The sequence below is a fragment of the Misgurnus anguillicaudatus genome, chromosome 17 (genome assembly GCF_027580225.2).
Source record: "Misgurnus anguillicaudatus chromosome 17, ASM2758022v2, whole genome shotgun sequence".
Taxonomy (NCBI): domain Eukaryota; kingdom Metazoa; phylum Chordata; class Actinopteri; order Cypriniformes; family Cobitidae; genus Misgurnus; species Misgurnus anguillicaudatus.
Window position 1 is genome coordinate 41455285 of NC_073353.2, and position 18988 is coordinate 41474272.

Consider the following 18988-nt stretch of genomic DNA (forward strand, 5'->3'; position numbering starts at 1 on the left):
ACTGACTGCATAACAGTTTTTCGCTTCCTCATAGTGGGAGTAAAATCACAGAGCTCATAAAAATCTGTTGAGAAAGTAGATTTTCAACACCCACAGACTTAAATAAAAAAATGTTTCCATAGAAACACATTGTGACTTTAATGGTCCACAAAGTGTGCGGTCAGTTTTCAGTTTACACTTAAGTAAAAACATTTCTGCATTTTAGTTTGAGAAATATACTAGCTTACAATTTACAGATCTTCATATTGACCGGTTAACCGTTAACCGAAGGTATGAATTTATGACCGATTAATATGATTATTTAAAAGAAAAATATATGATGTGTGTCGACACGTGCCTACAAACATTTCGGCACTTTTCTATCCTTAATTTGTAAATGGGCTGTAAAAAGTGCAAATTATTGCTGCCCTGACGTGTGTCCGTGCTTGAGTGTTGTTTGGAAGCTGCACGGAGATGTGCATGTGTGTGCAAGATGACTCGGTTCGGCTCTGTCTCGCACGAGTCTGGACAGACATTCGATGATCGCCTCTGTTCTAGACACTGATTATAAACATCTCTCTTTTTGCACAACCGGAGAAAGAAGATGCAAAATTAAAACTTTTTAAAATGTGTCCTGCTTTAGAAATGGCCACTGTGGTAGATAATAAAGTAAATATTAATCCTCTGGATTTATTGCATGCTCTTTGATAATATACTGTAATGATGCATAAAAATTTGATAATGTATGAATCCTGGTTCTGTTGTCGATCTGTTGCTGCTGTTTGCATATTCAAATTAAATAAAATGTTAGAATTGTTTTTACTGGCTCACAGACAACCATCAACTGTATTTTTACTCAATGACAATTTAATATTAAAATCTTATTATTAGTTAACGGTGAATGTTCGGTTAATTCAATTCAATTCAATTTTATTTATATAGCGCTTTTCACAATAGTTAATTGTTTCAAAGCAGCTTTAAATTAATAGAAGCAGTAAAAGCACAGAAAAACGACAGATAGCATAACATAATACACGATAGCATAAGCAGTCAAATTTGCTACGGCTATGACTCGACATTATAAGCGAGCATATTACTAATGTAACGTCTGGAAGAGGAAGCTAAGTTAAGCCCAAGAAGGCTGCCTCCCCGGGGTAAAAAAACCCCTAGGAGAAAAAAAACCCTGGGCTGTTTAGCCGAGGAAAAAAAGTCTTAGGAGGGAAAAACCCTTGGGAGATATATATGTATATACACACATATAAACGGATAAGGAGCTTAAGCAGAGATTAAGCAGAGATTAAGCGGATATTAAGCGGATATTAAGCGGGTTCTGCCGGTGATCGTTGGTCAGGCATCAGCTGGGCATCACGTTGAAGGACGCCCAGTAGATCAGAGGTGTGCCGACTTTCACATCTACCGGAACTGGGTCTGTTTGTCCCATTGTCCTCGGGGTTGAGGACGAGACAGGGAGAGAAAAACAAAATCATATTAGCGTAGGGGCCGTTCACATGTAATGCAAGTGTCACACAGTGATGTGGTTTAATCAGCTTAGTTTCAGACAGACTAACTATTGCGGCATAATTATATTATCCACCTTAACAAGCTGCTGTTGTTGGTCGGGAAAACTAACTAAAATGAACATCCCTACTTATTCTTCACTAGTTACTCGCTGTGGTTGTTAGGTTGCCATGGTTATCGGGTTTGTGTGTGGTTGCCAGGATGTGATTTTGGTCTTGTTCTGGTGATTTTCTCAATGTTTTATGCAATGGATTTATTTGCTTTTAGTCAAACCTTATCAAGACATTTGTGCACATACCCTATTAGATTTTTAAACATGTCTGGCAATTTATAAAGGAGGATATTTGTATATTTTCTTTGTACAGATATGTACAGATATTTAGCAAGTAAATTTTATGGTCATTTCATAGATGTTTATAAAATTTGTTTTATAATTTAGAATAATGGTAAAGTTAATGTAACCCTGGTCCGCAAATCCAGTCTTAATTTTTTTATTGATATTTAAACATCACCTGATAGCTGAATAAATAAGATGTATGATTTGTTAGGATAGTAATATTTGAAAATCTGGAATCTGAGGGTGCAAAAAAAATCTAAATATTGAAAAAATTGCCTTTTAAAGTTGTCCAAATAAAGTCATTAACACATATTAATAATGATTAATACAATTTTTGGGGGTTTTTTTTTTACAGTAGGAATAGGAAATATACAAAAAACTTAATGAAACTTTTTTTAACATATTATCCTAATGATTTTTGGCGTAAAAAATTTATAATTTTGACCCATACAGTAGGGATGTTCCGATCGATCGGCCATAGATCGTTATTGGTCAATCATTGCATTAAATTACTTGATCGATACGCACTAAATTTGCTGATATTATGAACTAATCTTTTTATTTATTTTTGTAAAAAAAATAAATTTTTCTGCATTTAAGTTACAGAGATGTGTGTATTTCCTGTGAGGACGCACTCCTGACAACTCGATGCGTCTCCTATTAAACAGCGTATACAACACGCATCGATCAAGGAAATTGCACGTCATGACGAAAGTTTATTATTTGCATGCGTTTAAAATTTTTTACAGTTTATACTTTCATTTTACTCGCAGCTACTTTTATCCGCGTACACCTGACATGCGCGCACACAAACCGCCTGTCATCAGCGTACGTGTACAGAGCGATCTCTCTCGCGTCTTAAAGCTACAGTAACCTAATTTATCTCTCAATAAAATCACTCTCTGCTTTTCACTGAAGAACTGTTATTCTTCATACGAATTGTGTGTATGTTTAATTCATACAGTAAAGACTGTGAAGTGTTTTTTTTTTCATTACTTTTAACACGCATAAGCCATTTCAAAGGCATATTAAATTACTCTTTGCAGAAGAAATAGTTGTTGTGCTTATTTATTTGATTCTCTATTAAAACAATAATATACCCAATTACTGCAAGTAATATAACAAAGGCAACATATGTGGTATTACTTTATCTAGAAAATGTTAACAGTTACAGTCATTAAAGAGCTTGCATATCAGCTTGAAGAATCTGTATCGGCATTGGCATCGGCCGATCAAGAAGACAACAAATCGGTACTACATATCGGCTGCAAAAATCCTGATCGAAGCATCCCTACATACAATGCATTTTTGGCTATTGATAGAAATATCCAAGGTCACATATAGAGCATTCCTTTAGGACATCTATATAAACCCCTAACCTGTTACCAAGCAACTGCCTTTCATCAGGTAAATCACTCATTTCTTTGTGACAATTGATGGAGATTAAGACTAAAATGGCAGTGTATTCATCTGCTGAAAGTGCTCTTTTCATTACAATATGCCACAATGAATTGTTTTGTGAGTTGTGGTTTATAAGAGAAAGGATTGTCTTGAAGTTTATCAGTAGATTGCGTTTAATGTTACGATGAGGTGTGGTACAGTGACTCGTGTGCTTCCTGTACTGTACTGTACGGTAGTCCCTCTGTATTGAGTTTTTTCAGCCAAAATCACTCAATTCTGTGTTGTCTCAAACAGCTGTTGTGAGGAGAGATGGTCTCTCTCTCTCTCTCTCTCTCTCTCTCTCTCTCTCTCTCTCTCTCTCTCTCTCTCTCTCTCTCTCTCTCTCTCTCTCTCTCTCTCTCTCAGGTCTTTCAAGGTCACTCGTGACTTTGAAGCCCAAAGGCTTTGATTTGCTGTTAGTCCTTTTCAAGTAGGGCTGGTATTGCAATAGATTTAGCAAATAGATGAAATATAGCTGCATTAAATATGTGCTAATAGCATAAACACACAGATTCTAGTGATTTACCAAAATGTTTTATTTTGAAATAATCCAATAACATTAAAGAAATAATATAGGTAACAGGACTGAACATTAAGATTGACCCTCACAGTCATAGCATCAGTATCATAAAATATACCGAAAAGAAAGAGAGAAAAGTGACTTTTGATCTTCACATGACCTTCATAAGATCCAGATGATGTCACTTCCTCTTGAAAAATGGAGTCAAATGGGGATATAACTTAAATGTGCATTTTATCTAAAATAGTATTTATAATATAATAATAATAATATAAAATATTTTCCATGGGGAAAAATATTTAAAGCAAAGATGGAATATGGAGCCACACAAAAATGCAAAAAAATAAAGAATTGTCTGATTTATATTTAAGGTAAAGTATAGAGCCGGGACAGATAAAAAATTCTATTTTTTAGTGTTCTGTGTAGTTTTTATTAATTTTTTAAATTATATAGTTTATATTTGCTGTAAGGTTAATGTGCAGGACACTTTGCTCAATAATAAAATGTATTTTGGAGTTAGTTTTCATACATTTTTATAATTTCCTGGGCACAGAAATGTTACCCATTCGGTGGACAGACCCCAATTTGGTTTATATGTAATGTCGTTTAGTCATCAATATTTCATTAAAAATTGTAGTTTTGCAGACATGATAACAGTTGTAACAGTTGTAACAAGAAATCATATATATGCACATATGATGTGCACAAACTCTATCAAAAGAAGGTCCAGATTCTATTGGGGTAGGGACGTGTTTGTTTAGGTAATTTCAAATGTCAACATTGGCTTTCAGAGATCATGCACCCCGACTTTAGCAACTTAAAACATTTATAAAACGTTTTTATAAAAATTTAGAAATTTTCTAAATTCATAAAATGTTCAAAACAGGCCTGTAAAGCCTTTATCTAGACATAGCAAATACAAAAAAAAATTTAAATGGTCGACAATCACCTTTATGTCATTTCGTTGGTTACCGTGATCATCTGCCATGATACTTTGTCTATTGTTTCGTTTCAAGTGGAGTAATTCAAAATATGTCGATGTCTTTGGGACAAGAGGCTAAGTACAGATAATATTTACATACTCTGAAGTAAGAAATATTCAGAGATTTCCCAAATCGATATTGTTTTGCTAAACTGAAGATCGATTAAAATCAGACATTCAATATATTTTTACTAGGGCTTTCAAAAGATTAATCACGATTAATCACATACAAAATAAAAGTTTGTGTTTGCATATATATGTGTGTGTGTACTGTGTGTAGATATTATGTATTTATAAATACACACATACCAGTGTTGAGGAAAGTTACTTTCAAAAGTAATACATTACAATTCAGCTACGTTACTATGTTCAGTTTAATTCAGTAAATTTTTTTTATTTAAAAATTGTATTCATTAAACTGAAAAGTACTTTTTTTAAAAAGTAACTCAAATATTAATGTGTACATTTATAAAGTAATGCGTTACTTTAGAAAAGTATATTATTACGTAATGCACGTTACTTTATATTTATATATATATTTATAGTAATAAACAACCTGCAGTTTAATGTTTGCATTTTTCCCTTACTGTACTGAAAATGAACCGAACCGTAGCCTCAAAACCGAGGTACGCACCGAACCGTGATTTTTGGGTACCGTTACACCCCTCATAAATATAAATGTAAATGTTTCTTAAATACAAACATTAATTTGTGTGTATTTATAAACGGTATAAAAAATTACACATAGTGTACACACATAAATTATGCAAAAACTTTTATTTTGTATGCGATTAATCGCAATTAATCTTTTCACAGCCCCAATTTACCCAGCGTTACTTTCAAGTATAAGAAACATTTTTTTCTAAAATGACCTGCCTTGTTTTTGTCTTATCTCTTTTAAATATTGATGTGCTATATGAACTTGTCTATCCTAAACTGACACACATAGATTATATCACAGACATAAGATATAAGGTTGTCTGAGTGAATATCGAAGTTTACACTGTAATAATGAAATTTGCACCTCAGACATGAATTCTTTCACAATAAACATGTTTGTTTCATACAGACTGATTTCAAACCAGTGCGACCTCTCGGATTGAAGCATGCAGTTTTTACAAGTTTGGTGTGCATACTTTAATCGACTTTTAAGCTTGCAGTTGATGTTGTTTTTATTTCACACACTGTCTGGTAGTTCTGTCTGTGCGATTATCAAAGCTGTAATGCTATCTATCACAGAATAAACCCCAGTGGCTTTACAAACTCACTCATTTGGCCTCAGGGAACTCTCTCTGTGTTTGATAGGCATTTCTTTAATGCCGTTACATCTTCCTTTGTTGGCTTTGATCTCAATGGTATCGGCTGGCACAGGAGTAAGCGTTTGAAACTGACCACAGGTGGTTAGATGAACAGTATAATGGCAGGGGTGCGGTTGTTCCAGTAACACCTGCTTGGTTTGACTCAAAATTGTTCCCAATTGCAAAGACTGAAGCAGTAATTTTGTAATTTAGCTAATCTTACTGAATATTTCATAACGTTTTGTGTAAACGGCATTCATGAGCTCTGATGTTTCTCTAGACCAGAGGTTCACCTTTAAATGCCAAGGGTACGGGCGTGTACTGTCATTTATATATTTGCTATAAAATATATAGGTCAATACAAGTTTCTTCGAAAAACGTCATAGGGTGAAAATAAATCCTTATTATAACATGTAGGAAAAAAAAGGTTTCCTTTAAATTGAAGAACGTCTCCCTTTCATGCTGTACTTCAGTTCTAAATGGTGAAGTTGTTGTGTCATCTCTCATTGCACCTACACTGTTTACAGGGCATTTGTGAAAGAAACAATATATCATGTTGCATTTACGTGTGTTACACGGTCCAGGCTTTATGGGTAAGATGAAAGATGAAATGTTGTCATGGTAACCGCTGAGTATACTGTAAGAAGAAAGAATAAATAAGGATAAACAAATTGATTTAAGGCAGCGGCTATTTAAACTAAGTGCAAATGGCAATAGCTACTACACTAAAGGGGGTCGCAAACCGGACGAGAAGCGCAACGCTGCTCCTGTATAGCTCAGGGGTAGAGCTCATTGTGTTAGCATGCGTTTGAACTCAGGGAACTCACATACTGATCAAAATATTGTATGCCTTGTATGGCACTGTAGGGTGTTTTCACATATAGTTCATTTTAAAAGAACCAAACCCAGTCCACTTAAAGTGAACCAAAAAAGGAACTAGCCGAATGTGACCTCAGTCCTTTTGGTGTTCACAATATGGTGGACTCAAAAGAGGAGCCAGTTCTTGTTTTGGTCCTCTTCAGAACTGAAGTGATCTCTGACCCTTTCTTGTTCACATCACAACTTCATAAGAACTCAGATCCCAGCTTTCTGTGCAGCAGTTTATTTTGATACAATGTCAAAACCACACGCAAAACGGACCGGGACCTCATTAATTTCACATATCAAAAAGAAATCGACCCACAAAAGAACCCAAAAGCGAACCGTACTCAGACCACCTCCAGAAGTGGTCTGAGTTCGGTTCGCTTTTGGGTCCTTTTAGGGGGGTCTGAGATCACTTGGTTTGGTCACATATACACCCTGAACTGCTCTGAGAGCGTTTGGAGGGCTCAAACGAACTAGGTGTGAAAACAACCTAAGTCGCTTTGGATAAAAGCATCTTCCAAGTGTTTTAAAGTAAATGTCACGCCACATCTTTAAAATTAGAACACATTATTTTCTTCGATTGTATGCACAGCGGAGGCGTCTTTCACTAACAGGGTTCCCGCGGGGTCTTAAAAAGTCTTAAAAAGTCTGAAATTTAGAAAGTTAAATTTAAGGCCATAAAAAGTCTTAAAAATGGCCAGATTTTCACCCTAGGTCTTAAATTTAATTAACCCAAGTCTTAAATTTCTTACCTCCATTTATTCCCGAAAAGGTTGTCAGAAAAAAATAAAATGGTAAATTAAAATGCTGTAGAACTAATCAGTGACGGAGGAAGAATGTATTTGATGGGTGGGCCTCTAAAAAGAAAAGTTCTGCACTTTGCGTGTCACTGAATGTCTCTTCAATCCAGTTTTTAATCATTATTTTTTAAAGAGGATACAAATGTAGACTATTATAATCCACGCAATTCATGCCATAAGCTGTATTTCAGGTGTTGTGATCCGACTGTATACTGTAGGTTTGGCGAGAAAAATCGTTTCTGTGTTAATTTAACCAACTAGCCCGTGGCTTACCAGAGCATTTGCAAGGTTCTGAAACATAGAGGACCCAGAAGCGAAAAAATCAACACTGCTTTATTAAAAATCACCTTAAACAGTCAGGCCGTCAAGTCCCGCGCCATCAACAATGAATCAACTTTAGTGTTACACAGTTTTCATATGCAGCCTACAAATGCGACCTCTGGAGGCTACAGCCTTCGGATTTAGAAACGGCCTTGTTTGCAACACACAACAAACCACGAACAGCCTTTTAATAGTAAATTTCCTTTTCATTTCATTATTGTGTAATTAGAGAGGGGAATAAATGCGATGGCGGTATAGCGCATATTTATGCACATAACGTATGGGTGGAGAAAGTGTAAAACATGTTAACAAGGCACATATCAGCAGCTGACCATACTGATCTTCCCATATTAGTGGATTTTATTTGTCAAAAATAAAATAAACAAAGATATAATAAAAATATAATGTTTTGAGAATTTCTGAGATCATTGTGCCGCTTTGGTCTTAAATTTCACTCATAATGGTCTTAAAAAGGTCTTAAAAAGTCTTAAATTTGACTTGGTGAAACCTGCAGGAACCCTGCACTAAGTTAAAATAGCATATTTAGCGATAGATCCTATTAACATTAAGCGCAAATAGCTGTAGATGTTATTTAAACTACTGAAAAATATAGAGACATTTTTTTATTTACACTAAGTAACAATATCAGGATTTTCTTGGTGATGTGCTAGTTGGTGAAAGGGATGTGCGTTTATGTCATTTTTCATTTCGATTAATCCATATGTCTGAAAAACGAATACTCAATTAATTGGGGGTGGGGCAATTAAAGGGGCGGGGCGTATACGTAATGGTGAAAATGAAAATATTTTTATTAAAAACACTAAAATAAAGCCTAATTTAAAGAAAATATGACAAAAAATGAACACATACTAGATTATTGGTGAATTAAATGTTTTTAACAGAAACCTCTAACAGGAAGCTGTGTGATGAAGTGAAACTAAAGGGTTAATAAACACAAACTGATGCGCTTTCTATATGACGCACTCTACATAATATTAAACCTTATATACAATATAAATGTATTATACAGCATGCGTCTATCTGCACAAAATGCAAAACTTAAAAGTTATACTTGAGAGAAAGTTTAACTCCCTTGACATTTGATGTTTCAGTATGAGATGATATGAGGGAACTTGTAATAGCTCAAGACAATGTCAAACATGCACCCAGTCTTTACTACCAAAGGCGCTTGTAATGCTAACCAGACATTGAAATGCTGCCATAAAAAATAAAATAAACCCACATGATCATTGTTTTCGTGATCGATCATCGATGCCACATTCGAGTACTCGTGCCCATCCCTACTTGATGATAATAAGTTTTATTTAATAAATGAAATTGGTAACACTTTACAATAAGGTTAATTCATTAAAGGAATAGTCTACTCATTTTCAATATTAAAATATGTTATTACCTTAACTAAGAATTGTTGATACATCCCTCTATCGTCTGTGTGCGTGCACGTGGGCGCTGGGGCGCGCTGCGACGCTTCGATGGGATTTGGCTTGGCCCCATTCATTCAATGGTACCATTTGGAGATAAAGTTAGAAGTGACCAAACACATCAACGTTTTCCTATTTAAGACGAGTAGTTATACGAGCAAGTTTGGTGGTACAAAATAAAACGTAGCGCTTTTCTAAGCGGATTTAAAAGAGGAACTATATTTTATGGCGTAATAGCACTTTTGGGAGTACTTCGAAAATAAAACACCACCACCGGGCTTTACAAATCCTATGGCCAGCATTTAAAAGTTGGTCTTCTATTTTATTTTATTTTATTTTATTTTTTGCTGCATAAATTCCTAAATTAATACCCAAATGCTGTTGAAATAGTATAGCAGCAATAATAATTTAACAATTACAGGTAACATGATTAAGATTACATCTAGCAAACACGTAAAACACTGACTAATTGTGACATTACAAAAGTGACCCTAATATAGAAGGCTAATATATATTGGTATTGATAACTGCATTACCAGGATGCTTTTACTACTAAATAGGCAATGTTTTAAAAAATACAACAAAAACATACCATCAGCATTGTCGTATTCCACAGCAACATGGACCACAAGGATGTTTGTCGAATGTCCATTCACCAGCGCATGCGCACATACACACTTTGACAGACAGGTCGGTGTCTCCATCAATAATAAACACATTTGTCATGACACGTCTTGTGTTTTTGGCACTTTTGCCATGTTTAAGCAAGGTATGTCTGGCGCTTAAAATGTTTTGATTCCGCCATTAACGCCGTTTTACAGGATTTACAGTATACACAGTAAGTTACATTTTCATAGCGGAGACACTCGAAATCTTTAAGCCACTCTCTCTGAAAGGTTTAACGTCAACTCGTATTTTCCGGTGGTGGAGTAACATTTGAATCCGGATCGTCGTCAAAAAATACAGTAATAACCTTGGCTGTAATCGGCTCGCTCTCGTCATGCTCGCGACGCGTTCGTCTTTTCACATTTCCGCGCTTCACGGCAACAAGGAATGACTGACGCTCATATTAGCCAATCTGCGGTCTTCATTAAACGCAAGAACTTAATGGTGAAATTTGATTGGTTATGTATCGTTGGAGAAAACACTGAACCTGGGACAGCGCCAGCACGCAGGATCACAATCATCTCGCTTCACAACAAAATGGGCAGTCGCACAAATGCTCCCAAATATATTTTATATCTATAGTTATCGTTATAATGTGAACGGCCCTTAAAGCAGTGAACACACCAAACATGAAGCATCGCGTTCCTCGCTCTAGATTACTCACGGGATTTAACTTTGTGTCATGCGAATTTTTCGCTTGAGTTTAGTATTTTTAACATATGCAAAGATGCGTTTGAGGCAAATAGCACATGTTTTTGGGGCAATCCCACCGCCCGTTGCACTTCTAGGGCCCTATAATTTCCACGATCACGGAATCGCGGACGGAATCGCGGAATTGGCTAATTAACACAGAATATAGTATTAACGCGGAATTTTGCGGAATTTTACATATTTTGAATTATGTTTTTGTGTGGGATACGAACGTATGTCTGGGGGAAATGCAGACCGGGGGAAGTAAATCTGGGCGACACGCCCCCTCCCGTCCCGTTTCAGACCCCCTCCAAAACACTGAAACCATGGCGAAGCGGCTCCCCACGACTCTGCTTTCGTCAGCGAAAAAATTAAGAAATTCGACGCTAAGCACTAGTTCCGAGCAGGTCTCACATGACTTTTATGTGACCGGATAACTGTTATTTTGGAAGTTTTGTCAACACTCTGTTCACAGTGAGCGCAAAGATACATGCACTCTCTCATCCACGTCTGTCTCACTGTACCTCTCTCACGTGCACGCGCTAACGCATCTGTCCGCAGTGCGAACACAAATCCTCATGTATTTGTTCAGTTTTATGCATTTCAAGCTAGCTGAGGCGAACTAACTATCCCTCGCATTTAAAATATAATCATCTGCATCTTGGCGCCGCTCTCTGTCTCTCTTTCGCTCGCACGTGCAAAGAGCTGCGTGCTCATGCTGTCATAAGTCAGATCACTATCCTGTGTATGTTTGTAAAGTTATATGCATTTCAAGCGATTGTGTATAAAATATGGATCGCGTTCCGCTGGATTGATGTGTTTAAGGCACTTCTGAAGGCACCACTGCTTTGACACCTTGTTGTAGCCTCCTGCAACAACACTAAACAATGCATTGAATTGAGTTGTGTGTGTGTGTGTGTGTGTGTGTGTGTGTGTGTGTGTGTGCGCGCGCGCGTGTGTGCGCGCGCGTGTGTGCGTGTGTATGTGCGTGTGTAAATGCATCTTTTATAGTCATTAAGTAATCCTGTTATCCAGTTTTCCCACCAAATCATTTACATTTTAATCATTAACATTAAAGGCACACTGTTTTTATGACTAAAATAAAAGTAAAGGGTAAAAAATATAATTGCCAAAAATTAAAACGGAATTTGCAAAAATTAAAACGGAGAAAACGGAATTTGGGAAAAATAAAACGGAATTTGGGAAAAAATAAAACGGAATGCAAAAAATTAGACATTAGTGGGCGGAGCTAGTATAAATAGCATTTGTCAACAAGAGACGCTATTTGCACTTGTAAATGGACACTGATTTAAGCGCTCATAAATGTTGGCTAAAACAGCATTGAGAGTATATCTATACTTTATATATGCTCTGTTTTTTCATCCTTATATTTGTTTAATGAAACAGCATTTACATGCCAATGACATATAAATGCATGATGAACAATAATTGCCAACATGTTCTGAATGTATTGTTTATTGTGTTTTCTTTACAGGTGGAGGTTCACTTTTTACCTGTACATATTTACATATGGCGTGCGTTTTCTGAAAAAGGTAAGCAATCTCTTTTGAGCAAATAATTGATGGTAAGCGTGAAGCAGTGAATCTTTTGTGATTGTCATGTGGAAATGTCTACTGTCATTGCCTTTAATCTTAATGTGTTCATAAAAAACAATGCCTTGATGCTATCTGTCTATAGACAGCCTGTCTTTTTATAAACTATTGCTAAAATCACGGAACAGATGAAGTTTTAATAGTTTGTTATTATTTATATCCACCAAACGACACGCACAGTGAGATCTTTTTTGTTTTTTGTCTGTGCTTTTTATTGTTATTTAAAGTTGGAGAGATGTCGACTCTGAGCTATCTCACTAGAGATTTTAGTTTATTTTATTTGATGTGTCGTACGGTGCAAGACGGCATCCATAAACTCTCGCTTTGCTCTTCCTCTCCAAAAGAAGATATTTATAATTCATTGCTGTATCCATAATGCAGGTTTTTCCCCTCTAAGTATGTTCAACATCAACTCTTCAGTGATGCATTAAAAAATAGTTCCCCAAAAAATGAAAACTCATTCATTATTTACTCACTGTCCCATTTTAATAATACTACTATGCTGTTATACTCCATATAAGTCAATGTACAAGCCAAAAACTAAGTTTTGATTTTACACAGGCCTATCTAAAGGGTTAATGGTGCTACGTGGTGATAAACAGTAAAAATTACAAATGAAAAGTTTCGTTGCAAAACGAGATAACCACCGTTTTTTTAATTCTTCAGAAATCTCGTTTTTTGGGTGTGCATTCCAATTAATTTCAATGCAACTGCAGTTGGTTTGTTTTGATTTAAACCTTCATAACTTAAAAAATACAGCTAAGTAGCACCATAAAACAAAATAATAACATGATAACATAATAAAAAACATGTTTTGACAAAAATGTTAAAAAATGGATTTATCTGGTTTTGCAACGAAACTCTTCAAATTTTGCCTCTTTGCAACAGGAAAAACCACCAACAATCAAGAATGCATGATTATATGGTGTCACGGTTTTGTAATCAAAAAATGCCGTTATAATGGAAGTCAATGGGACAAAAACTGCCACGAACAGTAAATGAGGGAGAAAAAAATTGAATCTGATGCTGCACAAAAACTAAAAATGAATCAGAGCCAATGTTTTACTAATCTTTGACATGTCCAAGACTGTGATAAAAAGTTTTTAAAAAATCCAGTTCACAATCACTTTTTATATTGAAAATCAGTAATTTTGTGTGTTTTTAAATCAGTGATGTAATTTATGAAATTGGCAATTACAGAGTTAAAATCCTGGATTTTTGTAAACATTAAGTAGTTTCGATCAGGACTGAGGTTGATTACCAGATTTATGCAAAAAAAGAAAAAAATATTTATCTGATTATCTGATATTTAACATTTTTACAGCAGTTTAATTTAGTGGATGTGTTCATCCCGAACAACACAAAGGGTTGAATGCGCCCACAGTGTATTTTTTTTTACACATTTTAAAGCATTTTCCCAAAATATCTGTCAATATAAGATTTGTCGCCAAACATCATTCTATTTGCTATAACACATAGAAAGTTGTGGCCAAATTAAGACTTAAAAACACATCATAGTGAATAAAAACATCGCCAACAACACATAAGGGTTAAACTAATGATAATAGCAATCTATTATTACGAATGCATTCTTGATATTTACATTTACATATTTGGCAGACGTGACTTGCAGTGCATCCAAATGATACATTTCTTTAGTTTTTGCAGAATTGAACCTGTTACCTTTCGCACTGCTAACACAATGCTGTTATAATTAAACACATGCTTACAAATAAATGATATCTTTATATCTTTAACATTTTGAACTGAATGACCGAGAGGTCTGCTAAATGAGTTTATGTACTGAATTCGGGACAGATCATACTGCCTATGTTATCAGCAGTACAAGTAGAAGTGAACTAACATGAACCCAGTATAGGTTTACAGTATCCTGCATATTGAACAATAAAGATAGAGGCAAAATCTTCACATGCATCATTGATTATACTAGCACCATTATTTCTGGCTTAAATGTTTTTTTAACAGTTATCATGTTTTGAATTTTTCTTTTGTTTCGTGGCCTGTGAGAAAGATTGTGTAAAGTAGGTAATTATCCTCACTTTGCAGTGTACTTATGTCCCTACTGTGGCTGTAAACACAGATGTGCACACACAGCGTTTCCTTTTTCTCATTACAATTTTCTTTTGGAAAGTGAGAATTGCCGTGAATCGGGTCACACGTCAGCGGTCTCAAAACACAAAGCATATCTCTCAGGAAATTGGGCTGTACAATATCAAGCTTTGATGGCAACTCAATTTTCTTACATACTGTAATTATGTGGTTATCGAAAAAGAAAATTCTAACCATTCTACATCCATAGCACCAAGATCTTGCAGGGATATTATTTTGTGTTTTTTGTATTTGACTTTGTAGATAATTCATCTCTGTTGTATGTTTAAAGACCCCCTGGCTGTGGGACACGAGAAAGTGCTGGTACAGTTACCCCTATCAGGTACTACAAAATCTTTTATAATGAACATAAACATTAAACATAGGCATGGGCCGGTTACCGGTTTCAAGGTATACAGAGGTTTTAAACAGTCAAGGTTTCAAAACCACTAAAATGTTCTGTGATACCTTCTCCAAGGTATGAGCTGTGTTTATACAAAATTCATTAAATCATTAAGTCATGTGATTGATCTGATGTTTACATTTAATATACATTATGAAAATATTAAAAATAAAATAAGGCTTTATTTTTACCTGGCATTTGAAAATAACTCTTTTTGTGTTGTAATGGCAATACCACAACACCGTAAAACTGTAGTATTTTGCTAAAGGTTATCATCCCGCCAAAATCTTATACTGGCCCATGCCTATAATAACCATTTCACTGTGCTGAACGTAAAATACAAGCCATTCTCATAAAGTGCGTATAAATGGCACGCAGTGTAAAAAGTGGTGAAATAAATACGCCAAATTCCAATTTATGATACGCCAGTCCTTCCCATTTACTAAATATGGCGCATCTTTGTGTGTCTTTTTATGTATTGGTTTCTTTTTTTCTGGTTTTTAAACCATTGTAGCTTAGAATTGGGATTTGCTTTAGGATGTCATTAAATATATGTGTTTCTCCATGTTTTGGCTATTTTTAAACAATGGTCGCTTAAAGTTGTGGTTAGAATTGAGGTTTTAGGTAACTTTTTGTTACATAAATGACATCCTAACCCAAGTGACAATGATAAAAAAAAAAGATTTTTTAACCAATACATAAAACGACACGAAAAGATGCGCCATATTAACTGATTGCCCACCTTTTTTTTTTTTTTTTTTTTTTTTTAAAGTTGCCCGCCAGCATTTTTTGTGATTTTTACAAAAGTTTCACAAAATGCCTTCCAGGAACATTTTCTTCTAAAAATAAATCAACACATACAAATATTTAAGCAATATCGCTCGAGTAGGAGTGTGATATAGCTCTATATCATCACAGCTGTGATTAGGCCAGAGGCACGAGGCCAACAGTTCGACGGCACACGTTTGAAAAACGTAAACTAGAAAACAACAACGGAGTTATTTTAAAAGCCTCTTTGTTTGAGAACTACTTCTTCCGCCACGGATTTGAGGGGTGCCAGAATGACAGGTAAAACTTTCGGCTGCTTTGAATCTCATAATAACTCAATGGACGGATAGGCGTTTCTTTATATTAACGTTTCTTGGTCACAAAGTGTAGTTTTAAGATTAGTTCAGTCGAGAATATATATGTATTATATTTAAATCTACAGTCGATTAGTAAAGATAGCACCTGTTTGAACGTTTGCTTAGTGAGATTCGGTACGAATGAGAACCAAAGCATGAGCGGACGTCAGTGTTCACTCGCCCCGCTGACCACCGCCCTCTCTGGGCTACATCTAGGACAGAGATACCCTGGCTCTCATGTTGGCCTTGTTTGTTTATGATCGTCAAAATGAGATCAAATCAGCAGTATTTGGTGTCATGATCAAACTATTACTTGTTTTCTTATTCATATTTAGTGTCTTTTATGTTGTTATTGTTTTGGCGTGAGGTAAAAGTGAATAAAACTATACTTATATAATGTTACTATTGGTTTCCCATTTACTCTTAACGCGATACGAGCACTCGATTATTATTAAACTTTGTTCAAACTGTTTTTTATAAGTGTCAGAGAGATGTTTTTGCATGCTGCTTATAAATACACCAGTGGCGATATTCTCATAACATGTTTTAATAGTCATGTTGCGATTAAATAAATGATCAATGTCCACATTTAAAAGCTGCGGTGCTTACCTGCAGTTTCACGGTGTTTTCGCGTTCTGATGAGTGTTTACATTCCTCTTTCCAAGTGTCCACACGATGTGACAAGACATTACTCCCATTAAGTTTAACGTAACATCAAAGAGCGCTCATCTTTAACGGAATAATAACTTCCGATTGGGATTCACCGACTGATTTATGAGCTAGTAAACTAATGAGACACACGGAGAGTGTTTAAAAACAGCGCGTCTGTGTTTTTCCATTCAGAGATGAGCCTGTTTAGGACCTCCATTCACTAGGTGGCGGAATGATACGAAAGGTGAAGCGGTTACTGTGCCGTTGGCAGTACAATATCGCATAGCTCTTAGCCAATCACATTCGAGAACCAGAAAGAACTGTTGTATAAATTAAATTAAGGAACAGACCCTGTGCTTTCAAACAAACAAACAAAACAGGGAAAAAAAAAAGTTTCATCCTATATATTTTTATCTGCTTATAAACTCTTAAATACGGGTATTTTTCTGTAAAATAATTTTTTTTAGCAAAAAGCTGAAATTTTTGTGAAGGAATTATGTTAGAGATCAGGGCCCGGTTGCATAAAGCACCTTAAGTTTTTCCCTTAACTATGACACTTAAGGGGTAAATTCCCCTTAACTACTGTAAGATAATAATTAAAGAGTTTTGCATATAATCCCTTAAACGGTTCTCTTAGGTAAGGGTAATCGTTAAGTGTTTCATGACAGTGACCCCAGTTTGTTGTTATAAAATACTATTGTTGCCATGGAGACGCAACAGAAAAACTTAAGGGAAAATTACACTTAAGGTGCTTTATGCAACTGGGCCCAGATTCTAAACGATTATCAAAACATACACGGAGTTTAAAATTAGTACATCATTTTTTTTTTGCTTCAGTTTTTTTATAAATTGGGTAAATTTTTTATAAATCATCCATCTAGTGGATAATCACGGTATTACAGATTAACATAAAAATTAATCAGGAAAACTTTTTTATGCAAATGTTTTCTCTTAATTCACGAGATAACTCATCAATGGTGGGGAAAGAGTTAAGTGAACGGGAAGGACTGGCGTATCATATCCACGCAAAATTGGAATTTGGCGTACATATTGCATGACTTGAGAATCATGAGAATGCTCTGGTAAAATAACAAATGCTTAACGTTAAAAAATACTTTTATTGTAGGTTTTTTGTTTTGTTTTGTTAGTTTACAAACATTTTCGTATTTCTTAAACCCAAATTAAAGTCCAATTAAAGTGTGCATAGATTGGCAGAAATATGTTATTGTTGAGTATGTTCAGTTTCTTGTTCGTGTTCATTATAATTTCACCAAAAAAAATAAAACCATGTCATATGATCAGCTGGTTTTGAATACATCTTGTATATGTTTATTGTATTAACGGTATTTTGTGTGATTTTATAGCCGTTAACGCTGGATTTACATTACTACTACATCCTGGAGCTGTCCTTCTATCTGTCACTTCTCTTCTCCCAGTTCACAGACATCAGAAGGAAGGTACGCAAGCGTGAGTTTACACATCTTAATACAGTTCTCAGTGTACAGTAAAACATTAATATTGTACCACTGCAAGCTGTTACTTCTCAAGATATGATTATATGAGATATGTTTGGCTTTGGTTAGATGTCTTCAGGTTAGTGGTCTGAGTTTCTCATGAGAACGTTCTTGTTTGGTTAATTAGCATTTACATCTCTGGTTTCATTTAATGCTGAAGAACTTTCTTTTAAACATCTGATATCATGACCACTAATAACTGCTGCAGTTTAATATTTGTGAAACATGGAGCCATAAAACCAGTCATACGGGTCAGTCATCTGAAAGTTGATTAAATAAGCTTTCCATTGATGTATGTTTGTTAGAATAGGACAATATTTATCCGAGATACAACTATTTGAAAATCTGGCTATTGCTACGAATATATGCATGCGACTCATGACTGGTTTTGTGGTCCAGGTTCACATTTATCTTAATTTTAATATTTTATCATGTCTATCCGTGTAACAATACTATATATTTGATGCTTAGTTAGATCATCTCCAGCATTTTTGGTCATTTAGATTGAAGTTGGTTTCTGTGAATGCATTGTCACTATGGTAAAATTGTAGTTGTATATATTATAATGCAAATACAATGTAGTAATTTTATACAACATTATTTGAGCTCTTACCTATAAAGTAATTTTATATGACAGTGCTTAACAAATTTATTAGACCACTTCCCAATTTAAGGTTTGTGCCAAAACTATATTGCACAACACTATTGGTGATTGCC

The 18988-nt window shown here is 35.2% G+C and overlaps 1 protein-coding gene across 1 annotated transcript in view; it reads left to right on the forward strand.

Moving 5' to 3' along the window:
* Window positions 1-18988, forward strand: part of cers6 (ceramide synthase 6) — a 58119-nt gene that overhangs the window by 9335 nt on the left and 29796 nt on the right. Inside the window, exons 4-6 of the mRNA XM_055215147.2 lie at window positions 12353-12410; window positions 14872-14922; window positions 18122-18214. Coding sequence (XP_055071122.2) covers window positions 12353-12410; window positions 14872-14922; window positions 18122-18214 — 202 coding nt within the window. The remainder of the gene's footprint in view (window positions 1-12352; window positions 12411-14871; window positions 14923-18121; window positions 18215-18988) is intronic.